The 27307-nt window shown below is 43.7% G+C and overlaps 1 protein-coding gene across 1 annotated transcript in view; it reads right to left on the bottom strand.

Moving 5' to 3' along the window:
* Nucleotides 1–27307, bottom strand: part of EPN3 (epsin 3) — a 51741-nt gene that overhangs the window by 17571 nt on the left and 6863 nt on the right. Inside the window, exon 4 of the mRNA XM_063458968.1 lies at nt 3829–3912. Coding sequence (XP_063315038.1) covers nt 3829–3912 — 84 coding nt within the window. The remainder of the gene's footprint in view (nt 1–3828; nt 3913–27307) is intronic.

Below are 27307 nucleotides of genomic sequence, written 5' to 3'. Positions count from 1 at the left end.
CTGCTGAGTCCATACACAGACACAGACTGCTGAGTCCATACACACATACACACTGCTGAGTCCATACGCACGCACACACACACACACAGACTGCTGAGTCCATACACACGCACACACACACACACACACAGAGACTGCTGAGTCCATATACACACACTGCTGAGTCCATACACAGACTGCTGAATCCACATACACACACACACGCTTCCTTACTAGCAGACAGACAGACAGGCACAGACACACCTGAGCATTTTAAGCCTACCTGTGACTGGAGGCTGTTGCTGGGGTTCAGACAGCCATCTTATTGCCTTTCCAGCAGCAGCAAGGTCTGCTGCTTAACGGCGGGGGTGGGGCTTATGTGCGGGAGGCGGGGCTTCGTTTGGGGGCGTGGCCTGTGCCGGGGAAGCTGCTGGGTGCTGAAAACACCCAGCACCGTTCCAGCTGCTCTGCCCTGCATTCCCTCGGGCTGTGACACTGTTACAGACTGTTACAGTCCGAGGGAATAGAATTGAAGCACATGGCCAGCAAGTTGCTGGCATTTGGGGGGCACAAGGAGGGGCACAGCATGATGTAGGGGGGGCCATGGCCCCCTCTGGCCCCCCCCCTAGCGACGCCACTGATCGGTCCGACACAGAGATTTCTTAATGAGAAGCATAGGCATGCGCATGTGGTTTGCTGGGTGTGCCTGGGCACACCCTAATTTAGGGTGCCCACTGCCCATGTGTCCGGGACACTGGGACAGGGCAATTGCCCCCCAAGAAACAACAGTGCCTTGCTCTCTCCTGCCAGCCCTGCTGTGTGCCTTCAAGGACCGGAGGGGAGATCAGTGATCTCCCTCACCGGTCTGCAGGCCCTTTGCTGGCAGACGGTAGGGGAGGGAGAGAGGACCCGGGAGCGCAGCCTGCAGCTCCTTCGGTTTCTCCTCTCACGAGCACAGAGCGTTGACGCGGTTACCATGGCAGCGCTCTGGTTCTCGCGAGAGTGAACTCTAGCCTCAGGAGCTGCATCCTAGAGTTCACTCTCACCACTAGAACCGCCAGGGATTCTCCACTGGACCACCAAGGATTGCAGGATATATCCCCTCCCTCAGGAAAGGGAGGGGGGGGTATAAAAATTATTTATTTTTATAAAAAAAACTAAAAAGTATATATTTATGCATCTGCCCCCAATAACTCTCCACACGCAAACTGCTCCCAATACACACACACACTACTCGCCAATATACACAAACACAGTGCCCCCAATACACACACTGCTCCCCAGTATACACACACACTGCCCCCAATACACACACACACACACACACACTGCCCCCCAATACACACACTGCTTCCCAGTATACACACACACTGCCCCAATACACACACACACTGCCCCCAATACACACACTGCTCCCCAATATACACACACACTGCCCCAATACACACACACACACACACTGCCCCCAATACACACACTGCCCTCAATACACACACACACACTGCTCCCCAATACACACACCCTCCCTAAACACATACACGCACTGCCTCCCAATACACACACACACACTGCCCCAATACACACACACTGCCCCCAAATACACACACACTGCACCCCTGACACTCACTGCCCCACAATACACACACACCCTCCCTAAATACACACACGGTCCCCAATACACACACAGTCCCCCCAATACACACGCACACTGTAACGGAACCGCTGGCACCCCGACCGGGTACCCTCCGCTGACGGATGCTCCTAGTGCTTTCCGAGGTCTCCAAGCACTCTGCCTGACACCATAACCACTGCAGACCCCACGAACCGCCGCAGCTTGGTTGGGGTCTTGCCGACTCCACCCACTCTGGACCCAAGACCAGGGTCCAGCTTCCAGTAGGTGGACCTCTCCGAATTCCAGATAGCAGGAACAGGAACAAGCTCTTAGCAGAGCTCAGCGATTATACCCTGGGGAGTATAGTGATTATAGCAATCCCCAGAGTGCAGTTCTCCAATCCCCCAAACATGAGCCGAAACTTCATGAAGGTACAAGATGATCTGAGGTGCTAGCACACCCAGACTGGCTTTTATTACAGTTGTTGCAAATACAGGACCGCCCACAGGGAGGGATAAAACAACAAATCATATCACAGTTACATCCCACATATCCCCTCCCCTTATCCTGAGAGGAAACTCAATTATACATACAGTTAAAACATACTTTTTACCCAACTTTCATAACTCTAAAACCATACATCCATCTCTATAAAAATACATATTCACAATCAATCCATTCAGGGGAACAACATATTAAAAAATGGTGCGAATCAGACCAGTGGTTCAAAAGTTAAGGGGAAGTCCTTTGTTACCAAATGAAGCATGGCTTTTCTTTCCAAAACAGTTCCACAGAGTCTCTATCCTGGAGATAATTGTGAAGTAATCCAATTATCTCCAAGGACAGAGGTAAAACTCCATTAGCCACATGGCAGACAAAGGACAATAAAAGACGTAAAAATACATACTGTTACATTTATCACATAGAACCTACACATTTACAATTTACCTACCACATAATAGCATACATACTATTGAAGACAGCCTGAATGCAATCTGCTACACAGTCTTAAAGGGACATTGTTCCTAAAAGTCATAATATGTCCACGGATGGTTTTTAAAGGGCCAGCAGCAGCACCATACAAATCCAATATGCCCAAATGTTGCACCTGAAAGGCCAAATCTCCCAGGGACCATAGTCAACAGGTAAGAGGCTGGCAATCAGGCTCCTCCAACAGCCAGGGGTAAAGGGCAGCTTGTCACCAATAAACCCAGTGACAAAAGGCATTTCGTCACACACACTGCTCCCGAATACACACACTGCTCCCCAATACACACACACACACACACTGCTCCCCAATACACACACACTGCTCCCTAATACACACACACTGCTCCCTAATACACACACACACTGCACCCCACACACACACTGTCCCAATTACATGCACAGCACTGCCCCCCAATACATACACAAACACACTGGCCCCAATACACACACACTGCACCCCTCACAAACACACTGCCCCCCAATACATACACACAAACTACCCACCAATAAACACACTGCACCCCCATACACACACACACACACATTGCCCCCCATACACACACACTGCCACCCATAAACACACACTACACCCCTTCTGCCCCCATATACATACTGCACCCCTCACACACACAATGCATCCCTATACACACAAAAACACACTACTGTCCCTATTCCCTGGGAAAGCACCATGGCTGGATTGTTTCTTTAAATAATCTACCAGCGCCCTGGTCCTGGATCGCCCTGGACAGTCCTGCATTTTGTGGGTCAGTCCCAGGTCCCAGGCACCTTCATTCCGGGACAATGTAATGTCCCGGAATGAGTTGGGCCCCATATTAAAATTTGGTTAGTTCAATAAAAAAAGTATTACAAGATACATATTTTATCTGTTTTTTTTACATCTATATATAGATATAGATAGATACATGTATAGATACATATATAGATATATATATAAACCCAAGAAAGATGCACTCATAGAAGATCCAGTGCACTCATTCATTAAACAGCAATCTCAACGCAAACAGAATGTAATAGTTTTTTTTTTTTTCATAAATACCTTACATAGGCAAACATAATGGGAGTTTAGTTACAGTATATGACCATACATTGCAATAAGCCGGTAAAAATTGGGTACACTAGCGTTATGACAGGACAAAAAGCGCCAAAGAATGATGCTATAGAACTACAATAGAGAATCAATAATAATTTGAATATGACACTTCAGAATATTAACATGAAGAGAATACCTTTTCATATTCTTCTTTGCTCCAATTCAAGGCTGTTTGCAATTGCATTTCTTCATTTGCATCAGGGGCTGAAGGAATTACTTGCTGCATTAACATGGAGAAGAGTGTGTTACTAAATACATACAATCACAATGCATCACAGTGAGATAGTACCAAATGCAGCCAGGCAGGTTGATTGACGTCATAATTTTGGGTGGCAAAGCAATTTAAAGAGTTATCTGTGCACAATACATACTACAACGCAGATTAATGGCTATCACAATGACTTTGCATTTTTTTTTTGTCGAAAAGAGGGGAATACACAAGGGTCTATTATTATTATTATTATTATGGCCATTTATATAGCGCCAACAGATTCCGTAGCGCTTTACAATAATATGAGAAGTGGGTTTAACTATAAATAGGACAATTACAAGAAAACTTACAGGAACGATAGGTTGAAGAGGACCCTGCTCAAACGAGCTTACATTCTATAGTAGGTGGGGTATAAAACACACTAGGACAGGAAAGTCTACAGGAAAGTCTAACAAGATAAGCTACGCATCTAGAAATTGTACGCAAAATACAGTACAGGGGGTACTTCCACCTCTTCCAGCAAGACTGGCAAACATATTCCACAACACTAGCAATATCTTAAAAAAAGTTAAGGGGAAGTCCTTTGTTACCAAATGAAGCATGGCTTTTCTTTCCAAAACAGTTCCACAGAGTCTCTATCCTGGAGATAATTGTGAAGTAATCCAATTATCTCCAAGGACAGAGGTAAAACTCCATTAGCCACATGGCAGACAAAGGACAATAAAAGACGTAAAAATACATACTGTTACATTTATCACATAGAACCTACACATTTACAATTTACCTACCACATAATAGCATACATACTATTGAAGACAGCCTGAATGCAATCTGCTACACAGTCTTAAAGGGACATTGTTCCTAAAAGCTGGAGGTGTAATTTTGAGGTAGGTACAATGCTACATATATGGTTGTCATGTTGCCACCTGAATACCTATTTGGACACAGTAGCTATATTATTCAGAGAAAGTGTGGGGATCCCTGTTCAACCATCTATGGAGACATTTCTCCTTTTTATGTTACCTGAGCACTTTCATAAACACATGCTTAAATTAATATTCAATATCTTAAAGGGATACTATAGTTTAAGGAATACAAATCTGTATTCCTAGCACTATACTTCCCCCTGAACCCCCCCCCCCCTGCCTCACAACACCAGCAATGTAAGGGTTAATAAACCTTGTACTCAACCAATTCCAGGGCCCATCTCCCTTGGTGCTGGGTCGACACTCCACCTCCTCCATCACTCAATGGGGAGGCGCTAATGCGCACGCACTGCTGCAATGCTTACCTATGGGGTTTTAACTGATACTGGATGTCCGCACGCAGAGCATGAGGAAATCCTGCTTCAGTGAGGCAACAAAAAGTTGCCTTGAAAGCAGGAAGTTCCTCTAGTGGTGGTATGAGTCCTGCAAGGTAATTATTGCACTTTCTCAGAAACTGCAATAATTTATATTGCAGGGTTAAGGGAACAGGGACATTGCACCCAGACAACTTGATTGATCTGAAGTGGTCAGGGTGTCTATAGTGCCCCTTTAACAGCTGCAATTGCTTTATTAGCTAAGCAGTGGGAGTCGCTTGCCATATCTAGCAATGCAGAACTAATTTAACAAGTATCTCTTAATAGCAAATATGAAATAATGGCCTTTGAACAACTCCAGTCGGGAGAAGCAACCCATGAAGCATATAAAATGTGGTATGCATATGTGTTGAATAAACAAACAGAGTTTAGTTGTGACAAAAGGCAGTAGGTGAGAGTTAGTCTATCCTTGCTTATCAGTAATTTCTATACCACCCTTCCTTCCCTTTTACTACTTTCTTTTGATAAAGTTTATCTAGTGCCTTTCCTTTCTTTTATTATACCTTATGTTGTAAAAAGATATTGCAATGTGTAAACACTAATCTATTAAGAAATTTAGGTCAGGAAAGGGTACAGGGAAGCAGCACCTTCTGGGTGTCCTCAAGTTCGTATGGCGGTGAGTCAATATGGAAAATATGAAGACAGAAAACAGAATGTAGTGTAGTATATATAGTGTATAGTGAGGTAAAATAAAAGAAATGCCACTTCCATAAACACACTAACATGTTTCAAAGAAAAGGCTCTATTGGGTAAAACACATTAGTGTTTTTATGTCATTGGTTTTATTTTCTTTGTTTTAAATAATAATTTTATCTGGAGGATCCACACGTTTTACCTCCTTGGTGGGAGGAAACCACGCTGCACAGGATTGAGCAAAAACCTCATTGTTTGCTCTCCTTATGAATATCTGTGACGCTGCAATATGGAGGGAAATACCTGTAAAACGCTCGACACTTTAACTGGCCCTTGATCCTGACCTACCATCTACAAGGAACCAAGCTGAGCAACATATTCACAGGCAGGAATCATACACCCAGGTGCATATATCTGGAGCTGAACATAAACTCCAGGAAATTGTATGTGGCAATTTTTTTATTTTACCTCACCACCTATAGAATAGGTGCTGAATATAGAATATTGCTGAAGGTCCACTACTTCCACGTTAAGGAACTGTTACAGCAAATGACTAACCGGCAGAATTTTCCACCGTCCGCACCTTCGCGGATCTCTTGACAGCTACACTGAGACACAGGAAAGCATATTAAAAGATTACAGATGGCCTCCGGGAGCAACACATAATCTATCGCTGGTGCTTCCCTTTACGCCTGATTGTCACCAGAGATGGCACCACCTCAGTGATCCAATCAGCTGAAAGGGGGCTGCGCCTACTGCACAGTGGAACCTAAGCCTGGCAGAGGGGTCGGAGGACCCTGCACCAACACAGCATTTAGAGAAGGAATGGTCCCTAGTCAAGAACTCTAAATGCCGCTCCCCAAGTATACAGAGCAGTTAACTCTTGCAAATGGTTCCTACCATATTCACAATTGTGCCTACAGGCTACCCTTTAGTTGCTCACCTTGCACCTGCTGTTTGCCACACATCAGCACCGCAGTGCGCCAGTTAATATGTTTACTTACCTTTCCATAATATTGTGTTACTGTTTATATGCTGTTATGCCCCAACACGTTTTATAGATGCTGCACTGCTAGACATATGCCAGCTCAGGCTATCTAACTTACCACCATCTTTGCCTCCACCCCCCCCCCCCCCCCCCCCGCCCCATAGTACAGACGATCTGTACCAAATACAGAATCAGGGCTTTTATGTAGATGTAACAGACTGCTATATTTTACTTTTTTTACTTTAAGTTTTGAGATGTTGAACTTTGCCCTTTGCCCTGTCTTGTGAGGAGGAGGGGCTAGAATGGCAGGAAGAAGAGGACAGGGGAGAAGCCATGTTCTCTGAGTCTGCCATAAAGAAAGTGTGTTCCTATCTGTTTCAATGGTCTATTCCTGCTGGGCCAGTTAGATAATAACAGGGGAAGGCTAAGGCACTGCAACTACAAGAAGTTGGAGACGGTCTACTGCTCTGCTAGGAGAATTAGAAGACTGTCATTTTATGTTCAACTCCCTGCAGATTCTGGAACTTTCTGCAGGAGTGTGAATGAGCTCTTGCATCCTGTCTGCAGAAGGAAGAGAAAGGATTGCCATTGCTGTTCTGCTGCTGTCCTACATTCTGTTGGATCTCTCTGGAAATATCTGCAGTTACAGAAGTCATTCAAAGGTACTGTGTCTCCAGAGATTGCTTCAGGATTCTCCCTTATAACTGTACCTGGGTAGCGCTACCTACACCCAAGGGCCCCAACATTGTGCACATAATTTACCTGCAGGTACCCAGGAGTTTAACTGTTCAGATGTAGTTATTAATGTTATTAAGAGAAGTTTGTTGTCTGCATTTCTGCTGCTAAAGACTCTTGTGACTGTGTTTAACATTAGCCAGGGACTGCATTGTTATATGTGGCTGTTATATGTGTATCTCTTTAACCACAATACAGTGTGTATTTCCATGTCTGTATTTATTTCATGTCTCTGAGGTATTAAGTGGAGGGTACTCATCTACTCAGTGGGGTGGGTTCCCCATAAATAGAAGTTGCACTGAGTGGAGGCACTGCGTCAGAACAAGATGTCCCGATCTTCCAAGTATAGCGGAGGCTCAGGATCCCTGTCAGCGACAGAAGAAGGTGTAACTGCTGCTAGCTACGGCTTGTTGCCAGGAGCAGGGAAAAAAAGGGTTACATATATATATATATATATATATATATATATATATTATTCCTGTTTCTGTTGTCCCTCCCTACCTTTTGGTCCACATTTCCACACTCCAGTCATCCCTATGCTACACAAATAGTCATCTTATTGTGTCCCCTCATGCTAAAGAGGGGTGCCATGCCCATAAGGGTGCTACACTATAAATCCTCCACACAAAATCGTAGCCTTATCTACCCACACAGACCTTCAATACCACACATATTGTCACCACATTGTAAAATTAGCGCTCAACCCACTATGCCACACTGAAGATATACTCCCATAATGTATGTGGGCTAAACATGCCCCACAAAAGGCATATGGTCTTAAATGATGCTAGGAAACACTCAGTAGATGTTTTGTGTCTCCAGGAGACGCACTACCCTAAATCACATGTACCTCAATTTGGAATGAAATATTTCCCTATCCAATACCACTCGGCCTATGTTAAAAAAAATCCAGGGGTGTTTCTATATGCATACATAACTCAGTGGCCTTTGAATTGTTACAGAAAATATCTGATGTACATGGTAGATACCTTATTTTGATATGCTTATTGAATAATGTAATGTATACTCTGGTTAACATGTATGCTCCGAATGAGAATCAGCGCAATTTTCTACACAGGGTATTGAGTAGTGTGGCGGCTGCACATATACCATCATATGCGGAGATATAAATCATGTGTCACCCACATTTAGATACATCCACAACAAATCATTCCATAAGGCACAAAGCGATTAGACCCCAATGCAAGGCACTGACCATACTAATGCTACTATTCAACCTATATGATGGTTGGCGCACCATACACCCCTAAGACAGATGCTACTCTTACTACTCAAAGATGCACAAGTTGTATTTAAGGATTGACATGATTATGGTGCAGGGTTCTTCTCCAATTCAGATTCAGGCATGTGAATTAGGGGACATCGTCTGGTCAGTCCATGCCCCAGTTATCATGACATTAAAAGACGGCTTTAAGTTCTGCGGATGCAACCCGTGGAGACTCAATACAATGTTATTAAATGACAGGAAATTTAGGGCTGAAGCAGAGTCGTTACACCATAAGTGGAGTATTCATCCAAAGAGCATCCTTCATTAAGAAATAATTGCAAACCAAAATACTATCTCTCCTCAGAACTTTAAGGCATCTCACGGCCTCTCGATACCTTTGCATACAATTTGCATAAGTTGAAAGCAAAACAATATGCCATCGGCAACAAAGTTGGCTCATTGCTAGTGAGTAGACTAAGGGGCGCTGATGCACAATCCAAAATAGCGTATTTACTGACAGACGAGGGCAAAAAAAGTTATAAACTGTATAACTTAAAAGAGAACACTGCGGTCCATCAGCCCACTTCTGAGGAAATTTCTAGCTTCCTGACACAGGTGAACCTTCCTAGCCTGACTGATGACCAAAATCGCCAGTTAATGGCAGACTTGCTCTTACATACACCCTGTTCCAAATTATTATGCAAATGATATTTTTACCTAAATAATTGATGTAAATAACCGTCAGCATAATTCTCATGTTATCAAATATTAAGAGTACAATTCAAACTTTATTGAACAAACCTCCTAATGATAACAGTATCTTTTTTAAACATAAAAAACTTACAACGCACTGTTCCAAATTATTACGCACAGTAAGTTTCAAAACACTTTATAGGTTGTAAAGAACTGAAAATTGTCATTTGTTGTGTTTGCATCATATTTACTGAAATCAAAAGCTATTTCAATCAAACTTATAACAACATTTTAACTTTTTGAACATTTTAACAGGTCACGTTACATTTTAACATAGGACCCCTTATTTGATAGCAGCTTCACAAGTCTTGCATCCATTGAACTTGTGAGTTTTTGGACAGTTTCTGCTTGAATTTGTTTGCGAGATGTCAGAATAGCCTCCCAGAGCTGCTGTTTGGAGGTAAACTGCCTCCCACCCTCATTGATCTTTTGCTTGAGGGTGCTCCAAAGGTTCTTAATAGGATTGAGGTCAGGGAAGGATGGAGGCCACACCATGACTTTTTCTCCTTTTATCCCCATAGCAGCCATTGATGCAGATGTATTCTTTGCAGCATGAGATGGTGCATTGTCATGCATAAAGATGATTTTATTATGGAAAGCATAGTTCTTCCTTCTGTACCAGGGAAGAAAGTGGTCAGTCAGAAACTCCACATACTTTGCAGAGGTCATCTTTACAACTTCGGGGACCCTAAAGGGACCAACCAGCTCCCTTCCCATGATTCCGGCCCAAAACATGACTCCACCACTGCCTTGCTGACGTCGCAGCCTTGTTTGAACAGGGTGGCCGTCCACCAACCATCCACTACTCCATCCATCTGGACCATCCAGGGTTGCACGGCACTCATCAGGGAACAGGACTGTTTGAAAATTAGTCTTCATCTATTTTTCTGCCCAATGCAGCCGTTTCTGTGTGTAAGCATTGGTTAGTGGTGGCCGAATAGAAGGTTTATGCACAGTTGCAAGACTCTGGAGGACTCTACACCTTGATGTCCGTGGGACTCCAGAGGCACCAGCAGCTTCAGATATCTGTTTGCTGTTATGTAATGGTATTTTAGCAGCTGCTCTCTTGATCCGATGCATGGGTCTGGCAGAAATCTTCCTCAATGTGCCTTTATCTGCATGAACCCGTCTGTGCTCTGAATCAGCCACAAATCTCTTAATAGTGTGATGATCACGCTTACGTTTTCGTGAAATATCTAATGTTTTCATACCTCGTCCAAGGCATTGAACTATTTCACTCTTTTCGGCAGCAGAGAGATCCTTTTTCTTCCCCATATTGCATGAAAATGGTGCTCTGCTTTATAATGTGGAACACCCTCCTTTAGTAGTTTTTCCTTAAATTGGGCTCACCTGGCAATCTAATTATCACAGGTGTCCGAGATTGTTTTCAGTGATCAAAAGAGCCCTGAGACACAATGCCATCCATGAGTTAAACTGAAAAACAAAATATTTAATCTTTGTGATACTTAAATAGAATTTGCATAATAATTTGGAACCGGGTGTAAATCGCCAGACCCTAGCGGGTCCCCAAACCAGTATTATAAAATATTCTCCTCCATCCTCTCCCCCAGATGGTGAAACTATTTACCTCAGCCGCAGAACTGCAAACATTCCCGAAAGAAATGCTAATGTGGCTACATTACCCAAACCGGGCAAATGTCCAACGAAATGCACCAACTTTCGGCCCATTTCGTTGTTGAACTGGGATGTGAAAATCATGTCAAAAATATAGACGAACAGATTAACCTCCATCCTCCCTACTATTATACACTCAGATAAGGTTGGATTCATTAGCGGGAGACAGGGGGCTAATGGAACTCATAAGGCACTCACACTCTTACAAAGCATGCACCATTTATCCACAAATAACCTCCTCTTATCCCTAGATGCCGAAAAGGCTTTTGACCGCCTGCACTGGTCTTTCCTACAGGCGGTCCTAGAAAAATTCAACTTCCCTCCCCACTTCCTGGCGGTAGTTAAAACGCTCTATGATAACACCACTGCCAGGGTATTCAATACAGCGTTTAGATCGGACCCTTTCAGCTTTACAAACGGGACCGGCAGGGGTGTTCCCTGTGGCCCATACTATACATTCTGGGGCTAAAGCCGCTGGCGGCTTTGATCAGATCCAATTAGAATCTATGAGGAGTTCATATTGTTGAAAGGGGGATGAAACTGAACCTCTTTCAAGATGACATCCTCTTAACCATCACCGACCCCAAAACATCTCTGCCAGCATTCCATATTATCCTTAACTGCTACAGCCGCTGCTCATACTACAAACTCAACCTTACGAAAACAGAGGCCATGGGGGTGAGGATGGAGGACACCTACGTGTTAGATTTACAGAAAACATTCCTACAACTGCAAAACAGATTAGTTGACCTTCCTTGGGGTTAAACTTCCCTTTCACCTACCACGACCTTATGACCTTAACTATGTAAAACTGAGTAAAGAAATTACCGAGATCCTACGCAACTGGAGAAATAAATTTGTTTCTTGGTCAGGACGCATAGCTGCAGGTCAAAATAGTAATCTTACCAAAAATGCAATATCTGTTCAGAACTGTCCCACTGATTGCCCCGCCCACATACTTTCAGGCATTGCAAAAACAAATAAACATGTTTATATGGAATGGCAAAAAGCCTAGAATAGTGCTCTCCACTCTCTACAGGGCCACACGCTGTGGCGGTATGGGTTTACCCAACTTACAACTGTATTACAAAGCATCCTTACTCAATAGCCTTGTGTCAGCCCAAACACATCTCGACCCGCCACAGTCGGTACATGTTGAGCAATATTGGACGCAACAATGTGACATATCCACTCTGATTTGGCTAACCCCTTCCCAGAGACCAGACTTAGCACGAGCACTCCCCACCACAACCTTAAAAATGTGGGACTCCTCACAAAAACTCTTGTGCAGCTGTCACCCTATTTCAATGGCTTGCGTCTTAAGGCCTTACCCATGATGAACAACTGCACACACGGTACACAGTTCCAAATGTTCTCCAAAACGCAATTGCGATCATGGTGGCTAAGCATCTAAATCTCAGATGAGCTTGATAACCGCTTTTGAAAAACTCTACATGGCAGTGAAGCCTGCAAAGAAACCCGTCTCCACTATCTGCACTCTTTTGAACACAACCACAGAAATTAGAAACCTCTCTTGGGTAAAGACATGGGAACAGGACCTAGGGCACCAGATGTCTGAGTGAACCTGGCTTAGCTCCATCAATAGTTACAAGGGTCTCACAGCGTGTGCGTCCCATATGAAACTTTTACGCAAACTATTCTACAGATGGTACATGGTGCCCACACGTATGGCCAAACTCCTCCCTTCTAAATCAGATACCTGTTGGCGCTGCCACAGGGACACAGGTAAATTATTACATATTTGGTGGGGCTGCGCTAAAATCCAAACCTATTGGCAGGATGTCATATCCCCTATCCGACAACATGCCAAGATTACGGTGCCAAATTCCCCTGCCTCCCTCATACTATTTATGTTTGATGACCCATATCCCAAAGCTGACAAGTACCTGATATTCCATATAGTAATAGCAGCACTGTCATACATAGCAAAAAATTGGCTATCCACATCCACAGCAACAATACAGGAACTAATAAGATACATCTCACAAGTGGGAAGGTACGAGATAGCCACAGGACACATATTGTTGAGACAAAGTTGAAGACATGAAGTGTGGGAAACCTGGGCCAGGCAACACCCAACCTGAAGGAACCCCACTCTAGATAAGGGGTTTTGCAACTTGCGACACAAGTGAGACAGGGTAGTTATCCCATAGTGCGGAGAGTGAAACTATGACTACGTAAAGTTGGAAATGTACTGGAGTAACCCTCCCCCCCTTTTTTTTTCCTTATCTTGCCACAACCCTCATACAACTCACACCACTTACCTCTATTTTTCAGTGAGGACAATACAACCACAAAAAAAAAATACCTCACTCCCAATGCCATGAAACACTGTGAGGACACCATACGTGACTGTAGCCTGCACCATCTCACACAGTCACCTCTACGCATATGGTGCTCACTGAAAGGATCATGATACAGATAGCGCAACCAGCTGAAACAGTATTCAGTGGCAGATACAATTGGCCAATGTCTTGGCTATGTTAGGTTTCCAGCTACACCACTGCTTTCACACGTAATAGCACACACAAATAAATTTGTTCAAGATCATGACCACAGGATATTAAAGGCCCTTGGTGCTTGACTTATTATCACGCTCACTTGTTAAGGATGTATGCATGTTTTACTTGTTCAATACATCGAAACCTCACCCGAAAATACCTGTTTTGTATTGCTGGAATCTGAAAACCGATGTATCTTTACCTGAATGTATGTACCGAATGTGATATATTGTGGTCTCTCTTACTCCCCCCTTTTGTTTTCTGTACCACAACTACCACCACTAAAATTGTCAAATTGAAAAAAAAGACAGTATCGATTGCTATAGTATTATTACTGGATGTACCTATAACTCTTTGTATGAATACTTATGTGTAACACATTAAATTTTCAAGTAAAAAAAATAAATAAAAAAGAGAGGAATAAAAAATGGTTTCTCCATGAAATCAAGAGGCTGCTCTCTCCTCAGCCACATTAACAATTAATCAGTTACACGTTTGCAATAACCGTATCGATTTTGCAACCTTGGGGTACACCTGCAACCAGCACATCCACAAACTGTTTCCACCTTAAAGGGACACTATAGTCACCTAAACAACTTTAACTTAAATAAGCAGTTTTGCTGTACAGATCACGCCTCATGATTTTCGTCGCGCAATTCACTGGCATTTAAGAGTTAAATAACTTTTGTTTCTGTTTATACAGCCCTAGCCACACCTGCCCTGGCTGTGACTCACACAGCCTGTATGAAAAAAATGTTTTTATCTCCTGCTCTGTAAATTGAACAGTAATAACATACAGAAGGCTCCTGCGGGGTCAAGTAAGCTATTAACATAGCAGGAGATATGACATTCTAAATTAAACAGAATTTGCTATAAAGGAACTGTACACATTAGATGACTTAACAGGAAGTGTTAGGAAAGTCTGTGTAAGTCACATACAGGGAGGTGTGACTAGGCAACATAAAAAAAGTGATTTAACTCCTAAATGGCAGAATTGTAAGACTGCAGGGTCATGATCTATACACCAAAATTAAGCTAAAGTTGTATTGGTGACTATACTGTCCCTTTAACTACTACACTGAGCTGTAGTAGTTATAGTTCATAAAGTGGCGCTTTAAACAATTTTGTAATTTTTTAATTATTATTAATAACACCTATTTTCTTGAACCGCTTATGGTACAAAAGACCTGATGTGTGGAGATATGCTTTTTTCACAACAGCCATTATTCGAGATGTGTCAATTAATATATTGTATGAGCTTTTAGTCTATTTTCAAAAGTGAATGTGTTACCAATGTTCGACAATCAAAATTTGCGTAATTATTTAAAACTCATACACTGGTTATAAAAAAAAAAGTATTTATTAATGATTCTTCATAGAATTGAAGAGATCATTGGTGATCTGCGAAGTTTGAATGCCGTTTATTACATCAGGGTTGTCAAACAAATGACATATTGGTTTCATGTGTTTGTACTGCAGGGTTTAAATGCAGGAAGAATGCATGGGAACCTAGTCCTTACACCTCTTGCTGCTAAGTTTGATTGGTGGATACATGTTTGCACAAACACATAACACCTGCTAGTGAAGAAATCCTGGAGCTGCTGAGAGTTCAGAACAGACTGAGATATAATCACTGAATGAGAATTGCTGGGAATTCAAATTTAAATTTAAGGGCTACATGCCTTAACTGTAAGCCTACCTGACTTTTTTTCCCTTGTCTGTAAATGAAGGAGCTTACTTTAAATCATGTGAGCAGGCACTCCATTTGCAGGGAAAAGGTCCTAGCACAATAAACACTACAATAGGCTGTAGTGAAGTCTACCCCATATTGTGTATGCATATCAAGTAAAACCATATGAAATACTGGCAGTGGCGTAATAAGGGGAGGGCGGGGGGGGGGGGGTGCCACTCACTAGGGGGGTGCCCAGGGCAGACTCAAATGCCCCTCCTGCGCCCATCGCCGAGACCGGTCTGCAGCTCCACAGAGCTGCAGACCATGAATCTCGCGTGCACTGCCCAATCAGAGCGTTGCCGCGGGTTACCACGGCAACGCTCTGATGGTCTCGCGAGATCCATGGTCTGCAGCTCTGTCACCAGGGACCCCACCGGACCACCAGGCAGCCCCCACTGGACCACCAGGGATTTAAGGTAATTGTTTAGCCCCCCTGCATCACCCCCCCTCCTCATCACATCACCCCCCCTCCCTCTCCTCATCACCCCCTCTCATCACCCCCCTCCCTCTCCTCATCACCCCCTCTCCTCATCACCTCCCCTCCCTCTCCTCATCACCCCTCCTCCCTCTACTCATCACCCCCTCTCCTCTACTCATCACCCCCTCTCCTCATCACCCCCTCTCCCTCTACTCATCACCCCCTTCCTCTACTCATCACCCCCTCTCCTCATCACCCCCCTCCCTCTACTCATCACCCCCCTCCTCATCACCCCCCTCCCATCACCCCCCCCTCCCTCTCACAATCACCCCCTCTCACAATCACCTCCCTCCCTCACACAATCACGCCCTCCTCTCACCCCCCCTCCCTGAGCTCCCTCTCACTTCACCCCCCACACCATCACCCCTCCTCTCGCAATCACCAAACCTCTCACAATCACCCCCTCCTCTCACCCCCCTCCCTGAGCTCCCTCTCACTTCACCTCCCCACACCATCACCCCCCTCATCACCCCCCTCCCTCCCCTCACAATCACCCCCTCCCTCTCATCCTCACCCCCGAGCTCCCTCTCACTTCACCCCCCCCCCACACCATCACCCCTTCCCTCACACCATTATCTACTATACAAGCACACACACTGCATTTACTATACAAACAGACACACACTTATACATGTGTGCCTGTGTATCTGTATGTGTGTTGGTATATGTGTATCTGTATGTGTCAGCGTGTGTCTGTGTATCTGTTTGTGTGTCTGTGTTTGTATCAATGTGTCTGTATGTGTGTGTCTCTATCTGTATGTGTATGTGTGTCTGTGCCTGTGTGTCTCTCTCTGTGTCTGTATGTGTGTGTTTTTATCTATATGTGTGTATCTGTGTCTATCTGTATGTGCCAGTGTTTGTCTGTGTATGACTGTTTCTATGTAACTGCATGTGTGTACCTATGTGTGTGTATGTGTGCCAGTGTGTGTATATGTATGTATGTATGTATATGTGCATGCATCTCAGCATTTCGCCTACACTACACAGAGAACAAATAAACCCACCCGTACATTCACTCACACATACTCCATACAAAAAATGCTTACATTCAAACACACAAACAGTGCTTGGTCCTAAATACATAAAAATAAAAACACTGATCAGTGCTAAGGACATTTAAAAAATTGGCGTTTTTTTTGTTTTGTTTTTTTTTATAGGGGGTAGGGGAGTGCCAAATATAGGATCCGCCCCGGGTGCCAAATGCTCCAGGTACGCCCCTGAATACTGGTATGTCAGGGATCGACAGTATTGTGGTACCTGTAGAGTCAGAGACTGCTATACTGGTTAGGGGATGCACAAGGAAAAGTTTGCTAGTGCAGCCCACTGATTTGAAAAATTGTTAGAAGCCTCATTTTTAATATGTGCCATCCTAGAATTTCTCACCATAGAGGTTGTGATGGTAGGGGATGTGGAGTATTGATCATTATTTAATGTGTAGTTTGCAATATATGTGTATTATATGGTATGGTGCATATATATATATATAATCCGAATGTACATTTAGCTGTATACAATGGGTGTATTTTCATATTGTAGGCCCTTTTGCTTAGATTTGAAAACGTTACACTTTCAATGACATTTCCACAAGGTTAAAGTTAAATTAGAACAAACACATGTGCTGTCAGTCAAATGTATACAAAACTCGTAAGCTAATTACAGGCAAGAGCCTTCTAGAGAATATTCCACAAACACATGTGCTGTCAGTTAAATGTATACAAAAACACTTCGTAAGCTAACTACAAGCTCGAGCCATTTAGGGAATATCCCAAACTTAGATATGCAATACATTACATCATGTAACAAGTTAGAAAACCTTTTTGGGAAAATCACACAGGTGGGGGCTGCTTTATAGAGGACAAAATGCCTATTTAACCGAAGGAGAAAGGATAGGACGTTGTCATTCTTTAACATTCATTCACTCAGGCATACATTCAAATTCTCACTTGCACACGGACATCATACATGCTGTAAGCCACTAAACTTTGGTAAGATTAATTATTTACTGACTATTTTCGCATTCTGTTACATTCATCCAATACACTTTTATCTTATATTTATTTGAGTCATTGTTTCATTTATTACAATATTATTACAGTGCCGTTTGGGTTTTCCGACACTGAATTATTCTAGTGGTAATTATCATCTAGAATGGTTAAAGAAAACAGTATTTATAAGTAATTTGGGAACGGAAGGGTCTACTCCGTATATAGCTATAGATTGCATAAAGACACGCTAAGCTTAGAATGACCCGGAGTGACCTTTTGTCGGTAAAGGTCCACATCATACCTGAAGCGAGCCATAACTATCAAAATTGAAGTATCACCGAAACAGACAGGGGATACTATTATTTAAAGAGAAGACAGAGTAATATGCCGCTCTGATCACATCAACCTGTCAGTTTGCTGTCTCCTGGGTGCTCAGGTTAGGCATGTTGCTGACAGAATGAATGGTTTATTGGGAGGAGCTAGGAATGACCCAGCAGTCACGGTTCATATTGGTACCAATGACAAAGTTAGAGGAACTTGGAGGACCTTAAAAAATGCGTTCAGGGAATTAGGTAGCAAGAACTGGACTGCCAAGGATGTATTTTGTGAGATTACCTGTGCCGCGCTCTACAGTGGAAAGGCAGCAGGAGATTAGAGAGCTGAAGTTTTGAGGAAGGAGGGTTTGGGGTTTTTAGAGCACTGGGACGATTTTGGACTTGGGCACAATTTTCATATCCGAGATGAATTGCACCAACATGAAAGAGAGATTTATATGCTGGGGGTAGTTGTGTAATTTGGTTTTGTGCTGCCCCAGGCATTAGAGGTGCCCCCCTAACCTAAATTTACCCCATCCCTTCTTGTCAAGGCCGCACCTCTTCCTGATTAAGATCCACCCCTTCAACTATAGGCTTCACCTTTTCCTCTTAAAACTCCACCTCTTCACACCTAATCCTTTTAAGCACACACACTCTCACTGACAGACACACGCACTTATTGACACACTGTTTAACCAACGCACATGTCCAATGACAGACAACATGCCCTCACTGATACACTCATTGAAAGACAGTCATTGTCTCACACATTGTTTAACCAACACACACGTTCACTGACACACACTGACACAAACACACTCTCTGATACACAAACACTCACTGATAGAGAGTCATTGTCTCACACTGTTAAACCAACACATACGTTCACTGACAGACCCCCACTGGCAAGAACACACTCTCAGATACACATGCACTCACTGTTATAAACACTCTTACAGACACACACTGGCAGATACACACTGACAGACGCACACACTCAATGACAAACACACAGACGTCACTGACATATACAGACTCTCATTGATTTGACACACACATTCACTGACACACACTCATTTATTGACAGATACACACGCTCACTGACACACTGACAGACACACAAACACTGACAGATACTCATTAACATGTATAGCTTGGAGGAAAGACAAGACGGGGGGTGTGATAGAAACATTTCAATACATAAAGGGAATCAACACAGTAAAGGAGAAAACTATATTTAAAAGAAGAAAAACTACCACAACAAGAGGACATAATCTAAAATTAGAGGGGCAAAGGTTTAAAAATAATTTCAGGAAGTATTACTTTGCAGAGAGGGTAGTGGATGCATGGAATTGCCTTCCAGCTCAAGTGGTTGAGGTTAACACAGAGAGGAAGTTTAAGCATGTGTGGGATAGGCATAAGGCTACCCCTGACTTAAGATAAGGCGAGTGACTAATAATAGTATTTAGAAAATTGGGCAGACTAGATGGGCTAAACTGTTCTTATCTGCCATCACATTCTATGTTTCTATTGACAGACACACACTGATAGTCACACACAGACTCAATGATAAACATACTCTCACCAATTTGACAGACAAACACAAACATACACACTCACGGACACACACATACACACACTCACAGACACACATACACTCAAACACACACAGACAGACAAATAAACATTCTCTCACACACACTCACATATTATTATACATTTTTCCACCAAGCCTCCCTACCTTTCGAGAGCTGGCGTGGACCTGTCGTTGGGGTCCAGTGGGCCTGCTGTGAGGTCGGGCGGCTTTCAGAGGCGAGGAGGGAGCTGTGATCTTCCTGTTCTGGGCCATCTACTGATGCCGGGAGCCGGAATTACGTAATATTTCGGCTTCTGCGGCATCAACAAACGTCGCGTGAGGGAGCAGAGCAGGAAAATCATAGCTCCCTCAGTGCCTCTGATGCGTACACAGCCACATGCATAAGTTGTTCAGTAGGCCAACTCTTGGATCCCGCTATAACAGGAGAGAGCACTGGGGACTTCCAAGCATGCGTTTTGGGGTCGCATTTTTTGTGCCGTCCAAGGCAAATGCCTAGTTTGCCTTGGGCTAAATAAAGCACTGGCTGAGGGGCAGGATAGCTAGAAGGTTGGAGGAGGCTTTTATACTATGAGTCGAGTGGGACTGCCAAAAAAGGGTAAATGTGGCAGAGAGTATAGAAAGAAGAGGCAATTCAGCTTAAGTCAAGTAGGGTGGAGATGAAGGGGTGGTAAGATTAGCAGACAGAGCAATAAGGTATTAATTACATGTTGTTCAAATAATGTTCAACAAACAAATGGTAACTTTAAATGTATGTCCGCTAATGTAAGCAGTTTGAGTAGGAAAATGGGGACTTTGAGATATTGACATATGACATAATTACTTCCTGAGAATTGGTGAGATGAAACAATTGATTGGGCCATTCATTTAATTGGATATACATTATTTGGAAAGGATAAAACAAATACAAAAGCGGGCAGGGCATGTCTTAATATTAAATCTGATTTTAAGCCAAGTGCTAAAGAAATTGTATATGAGCATACAGGCGAGGATGTGGAAGCCTTATGGGTTGAAATATGCATAGGAGGGGGTATGCACAGGGGGTATCCATTAATAGTGTATATATGTATATATATATATATATATATATATATATATATATATATATATATATATAAAAGTGTAGTGGCTCTCGCCCTTTCAATGAATAAATAGAAAAATGCCTTGGTGCAATACCACGCTGGGTATGTATAGCAAGAAGGAAAGAGATGCACTCTCAGGTCTTTGTAGAAAAAAATCGATATTATTTAATAACAGGTAACATACATCTGATCGACGTTTCGACCTCTTCAGGTCTTCTTCAAGATCAGTATACCAACATATAAAACACAAATATATAGGCAACATAGGAGGAGTTACTCACCAATCAAACAGTGTACACCGGTTTCCATTAGTCCGAACCCGGAAGTGCAAGTGGAGCGTCATGTGACGCGTGACGCGTGACGTATGGGCGCGGCCATTACTATGACGTGGTTGCTAGGAAACGGGTAAACTAAACCCGAGCAAGTGTATAGTAATAGTGGAACAGCTCGGATTTGACAGAGAGTTATCTGTGCAGTATAGTGAAAGGGCATATAGCCCTGTGAAGTATACAAGAATATAATACCTACAAAATAGCATGATATAAACGCTATTGAGTGATCACCACTAATAGTGAGGACTGAGAAGTCCATTTCTATGAAAAAAGATTATATTGATATCGGTGCAGTATCGGACATACACCAATTAAAGTGACCATATACATGTGGATCACATATATGTTTTACAAGTAAGGATATTTTTAGTTTTGCTTTTAAAACTAAGAGGAAATTGGAACAGAAAGCAGAAATAGAATGTAGTGAGGCAAAGCTAGATTACCCACATGGCAACTTTTGAGGGACACAGCCAAAAGAAAGATGACTAGAATGGCCCTGTGGTATTTCAGTAGTAATGCAGGTGGCTCTGCTGTTGTCATAGAATGTGGAAAAGTAAAACCTCAGACAGTCACACACACAGGCAGACAATCACACACACACACACACACACACACACACACACACAGGCAGACAATCACACACACATTTACAAGCAGACAGTCACACACACATACACACACAGTTACAGGCAGACACACAAACAGTTACAAGCAGACAGTCACACACACAGCTATAGGCAGTTATACACACACAGTTACAGAAAGACAAATAAGTACTGGTATTCTGCTCAAAATGTCCTTCTGCTACCTCCAACTCTATCACGATCCCACACTCTTCCAATGCTATACATTTAATGAAAATTAAGGAATTTTATAGTGTTTGAAATACAATTCCTTTTTCAAACACTATAGTGCCCTCCCTCACATTACCTAGATTTCAGTAAGGCTTTTGACACTGTTGCACATAGAAGGCTTATCAATAAACTGCAATCTTTAAGTTTGGATTCCAATATTGTTGAATGGGTAAGGCAGTGGTTGAGTGACAGGCAACAGAGGGTTGTAGTCAATGGAGTATATTCGAAGCTTGGGCTTGTCACCAGTGGGGTACCTCAGGGATCTGTACTTGGACCCATTCTCTTTAATATTTTTATTAGTGATATTGCAGAAGGTCTTGATGGTAAGGTATGTATTTTTGCTGATGATACTAAGATATGTAACAGGGTTGATGTTCCAGGAGGGATAAGCCAAATGGTGAATGATTTAGGTAAACTAGAAAAATGGTCAGAGTTGTGGCAGCTGGCATTTAATGTGGATAAACGCATGTCCTAACTTCAACATCTGAGGAAAGGGATTTAGGGGTAATAATTTCAGATGACTTAAAAGTAGGCAGGCAGTGTAATAGAGCAGCGGGAAATGCTAGCAGAATGCTTGGTTTTATAGGGAGAGGTATTAGCAGTAGAAAGAGGGAAGTGCTCATGCCATTGTACAGAACACTGATGAGACCTCACTTGGAATATTGTATGCAGTACTGGAGACCGTATCTTCAGAAGGATATTGATATTTTAGAGAGAGTTCAGAGAAGGGCTACTAAACTGGTTCATGGATTGCAGGATAAACGTACCAGGAAAGGTAAAAGGATCTTAACATGTATAGCTTGGAGGAAAGACAAGACAGGGGGGATATGATAGAAACATTTAACCCCTTAAGGACCAAACTTCTGGAATAAAAGGGAATCATGACATGTCACACATGTCATGTGTCCTTAAGGGGTTAAATACATAAAGGGAATCAACAAAGTAAAGTAGGAGACCATATTTAAAATAAGAAAAACTACCACAACAAGAGGACAGTCTAAAATGAGGGGCAAAGGTTTAAAAATAATATCAGGTAGCGGGCGGAGCCTGTGCTCGAGCTGCATGTACGTGTAGGGACAGAGCTCCCCGGCTAACGGCTGCCTAAGCAATGCTTACAGCAATTTTCCAGCACAGAAAGAGTACTCAAAGCCCGTATTACCGATATGGCACAGAGAGGAGCAAGAAAAGCGGCGGAAACAAGGGAGAAACACTCCTTTTTCGCAGCGAAACCAGCGGGCCAGAAAGCACCTGCACAAGCACAACAAGATGGCGACGATAGTGGAGACGACAGGGACCTGTCACGTCCACAGTCCCCACAGGACACTCTCCAAATTCAGGGAGGACAGTTCCAACGAATGCTTGATGAGATGGCACTCAAGATACAAGCCACGGTACAATCCGCTATAGCGGATCTCAGGAGGGACATTCAGGATCTCGGCAACCGCACGGCTCACATAGAAAATGAGATGGCCGACTACGCTGCAGCACACAACAGCATGGCACAGCGCGTGGAAGAAATGGAAGAGCGGTTAACAAAACAAGAGCTGAAATCCATAGATTTGGAAGACAGATCCCGACGCCAGAACCTGAGAGTTAGAGGGATCTCTGAAGACGTACAAGCGGCAGACCTAGTGGCTTACCTAACGGGCTTATACCACGCTTTGGCCTCTGATATCCCGCCCAAATGCTGCTCCTGGACAGGGCTCATAGGGTGGCGAAACCACAACACCTTCCTGCTTCTACAGCTAGAGATGTGCTCACTAAGGTACATTACTACCATGTGAAAGAAGTCATCCCCCGGTCCAAACGTCCATCACAAGACCTGCCAGAACAATACAGATTGATACAAGTGTACGCGGACCTCTCTGCAGATACACTACGACGGAGACGAGACTTCAAGGTAATAACCTCGGAATTAAGGAACAGAAACATTCCGTACCGATGGGGTTTGCCCATTAAACTGCTAATATCAAAAGATGGGAAGACGCATACAGCCATGGATGTAGCAGCGGGCACCCCCCTTTTTTTTTTTTTTTTTTTTTTGTTTTGTTTTTTTTCCTTTTGGATCAACAGCAAAAAACAGGTGTGAGGAAGGCTGAACTTGATGGACGCAAGTCTCTTTTCAGCTATCTAACTATGTAACTATGTAACTATGTAACTATTGAGAAGCTGGGGCTTCCACACATCCACCACGAATGAGAAGCACACCAGACCCGCAGAGATCCAGCCGGATTTGAAAGCGGCCAAGCAATCCAAAACAGGGAGAACGCATTCGAACAAATAATGAAATTGGCTGATTGGCAGTACATCGGTACCATTCGGATGTCGCCAGACCCTGTCACTTGAGATAACACACGGTCAACAAAAGACACGGATGACCCTTTTGGACTTATGGGTTATACCACTCACAGGACTCCGTCTTAACTTGAGTAATATACCTCTCTTAAGTTTCAGGGTATGTTTTATGCTGCTTAATTAAAGATCGTAAGGAGCCTCACCACAGGAGAGGGTAGAAGGCGGGAGGAATTGTGACGAGGGTAAGCAGAGGGTGTAGGAGCTGAGCCAAAATATGGGATTGCACAACCCCTGTAGGACACAGCTGCCTTAGATACACCCCCCCCAAGTAACGATGTAGCTCCCAATCCACTCAGGAGACGCTCCATAATGGCAACGAAACAGACAAGAGGGCAATAGGCCATCTCAAGAATTGTATCCATGTCCCAAGTAATGTAGGGGCTTTAGTATCACTTCACCTTTTTAAATGACAGGTGACAACTGTAAGAGCCGGAGGCAGGGGGTCCGCGGTCACCTGGGTGTCCGTGGGCTCAGACCTGGTCCCATTCACCCCCGAGGAGGGCACAGCTAGTGGGATAAACTAGCAGGGTAGACTAACTTGACAAAACCCCTCTAGGGCAATATGCGGGGGAAGATGTTGTTGTTGTATTTATGTTTATGTATATATGTTATTGGTTTTTTACTTTGGCAATGTCTATGTTTACACACGGAATTTTATACAAACACCATAGCAAGAGCACACTTAAGACACTCTTCGCTGACGAGACCACTCACTCACAACTAGGCAATGGGGATTGGGAGGGGACCGCCGAAGCCATAAGCTCTCCAAGGGGCGAGTTTCTTTGCCAACACAAGTTACGCCCTATCCAGGCCCTCCACGGCCCACCTACAAGACACATCACAAGGGTACAAAGAGTTATTCACCCTTTACATTCAGTCTAAAACTCTACTCCCACAATGTACAGGGACTCAATATACCCTTTAAACGTCACGCCCTAGAAAGGGAACTCAGAAAAACGCAAGCAGACATTATATATCTACAAGAAACACACTTCAGAACGGACGCCTACCCACCAATAGGCGTCAGGTCATACCCCCACCAGATCCATGCCACGACCCCACAAAAATCCAGAGGGGTGTCGATCCTCCTCAGCAAGGACCTCACAGTGACAACAAATGCCCACATCATAGACCCAAGAGGCCGTTACATTATTTGGCAGTGCACTATAAATGACCTAGAATACACATTGGTAAATATATACTCCCCGAACGTCAACCAGAGGAACTTCCTCCATGGAGTTCTAGTGAAAACAGATAAAGTAAGGAAAGGCACATTAGTGGTCAGTGGAGACCTCAACCATGTCCTAGACCCTATAATGGACTCCACCAGACCGCCCACCACCTCTCATTATAACACCCTCAAAAAACACAGCAAGGCTCTAAGGACACTGCTGGCCACCTTCGGGCTCCGAGATGTGTGGAGAGCCCTTCACCCGAAAGACAAAACATACACGCACCACTCAAAACTGCACAACACATATTCGAGAATTGATGGCTGTCTGATGCATGACTCTGCCATGACCCAAGTACTGAGCTGTGACATACAAACTATTATGAAGATGGCGTTCAACTATGACTGGAGACAGGACTACCTCACCTTTTTGGGGATCAAACTAACCAGCACACACAGGGCTCTGTTTAACATGAATTACCAAAAATTACACACGGACATAATAAACACTCTAAAGAAATGGGAAGGTACATTTATGTCCTGGATAGGCAGATGCACAGCCATCAAAATGATGATTTTGCCAAAACTCTTATATCTCTTTCGCACACTACCAATTAACGTCCCCGCTAAATTTCTCAAATCCATACAGACGACGCTACTACAATTTAGCTGGCAACGCAAGAAACCCAGGGTTCCCTGGAGTCTCCTCTCACGCACAGTGAGATGCGGAGGAATAGGCTTCCCAGACATAAGGGAATATTACAGAGCCACTCACCTAGCTAACATTATCAGTTGCCACGCCCAACCACAGACACCACAATGGGTGACACTGGAGTCCTCCAGATTAGAGGGGAGACACCTGACACACCTCCTGTGGGCCCCCAAAGAGACCAGACCCTTATCTCCCAAGATTTTATCGACTACCAGACTCATGCTCTCAATGTGGGATAGAAATAGGCATAGGGTGTGCTCACCAGCTAAGTGGTCACCAGCAACCCCGCTGAAAACATTACATGCCCTAAACCAGTCCTTCGACTGCAAGATATTGGCTTCCCATAACGCAACTCATTTACACCAACTTACTCACCAGGGTGCTCTACGGAGCTTCACAGACCTGAAAGCCCAATTCGAGATATCACAAAAGGCTCACTTCTCGTACATTCAACTGTCCCACACAGTCAGAAACGAATGTATAAGAACATTAGGGGGAGAAAAGGCAGGGCTCATGACACATTTTGAATGCAAATGCACTAGCCCCCAGCTTCAAAAGAGGACCCTTTCATTTTGCTACAACACTATCACTGGGGAACCTCGAACACAACTCTGGAATTTCCAGAAGGAATGGCATAAAGACTTGGGAAGGGAACTGTCGTCCCATGAGTGGGACAAAGCCTTCACTGCATACAGGGGTTCATCGATGTGCGCCTCACACCTCGAGACTTCGAGGAAGATACTATGCAGATGGTATTTAACACCCGACAAACTATCCGAAATGTACCAATCTACTTACAATAAATGCTGGAGATGTCAGGGGTCACCCGGTGACACAATCCATATATGGTGGAGGTGCCCACTTATTCAGACCTTCTGGAGCACTGTGAGCAACATAATCAAACGCAGCACAAAAACACGTATGCCACTAACAGCTGAGTC

The sequence above is a fragment of the Pelobates fuscus genome, chromosome 6, assembly GCF_036172605.1.
Source record: "Pelobates fuscus isolate aPelFus1 chromosome 6, aPelFus1.pri, whole genome shotgun sequence".
NCBI lineage: Eukaryota > Metazoa > Chordata > Amphibia > Anura > Pelobatidae > Pelobates > Pelobates fuscus.
This window is presented reverse-complemented; position numbering and strand designations above follow the sequence as displayed.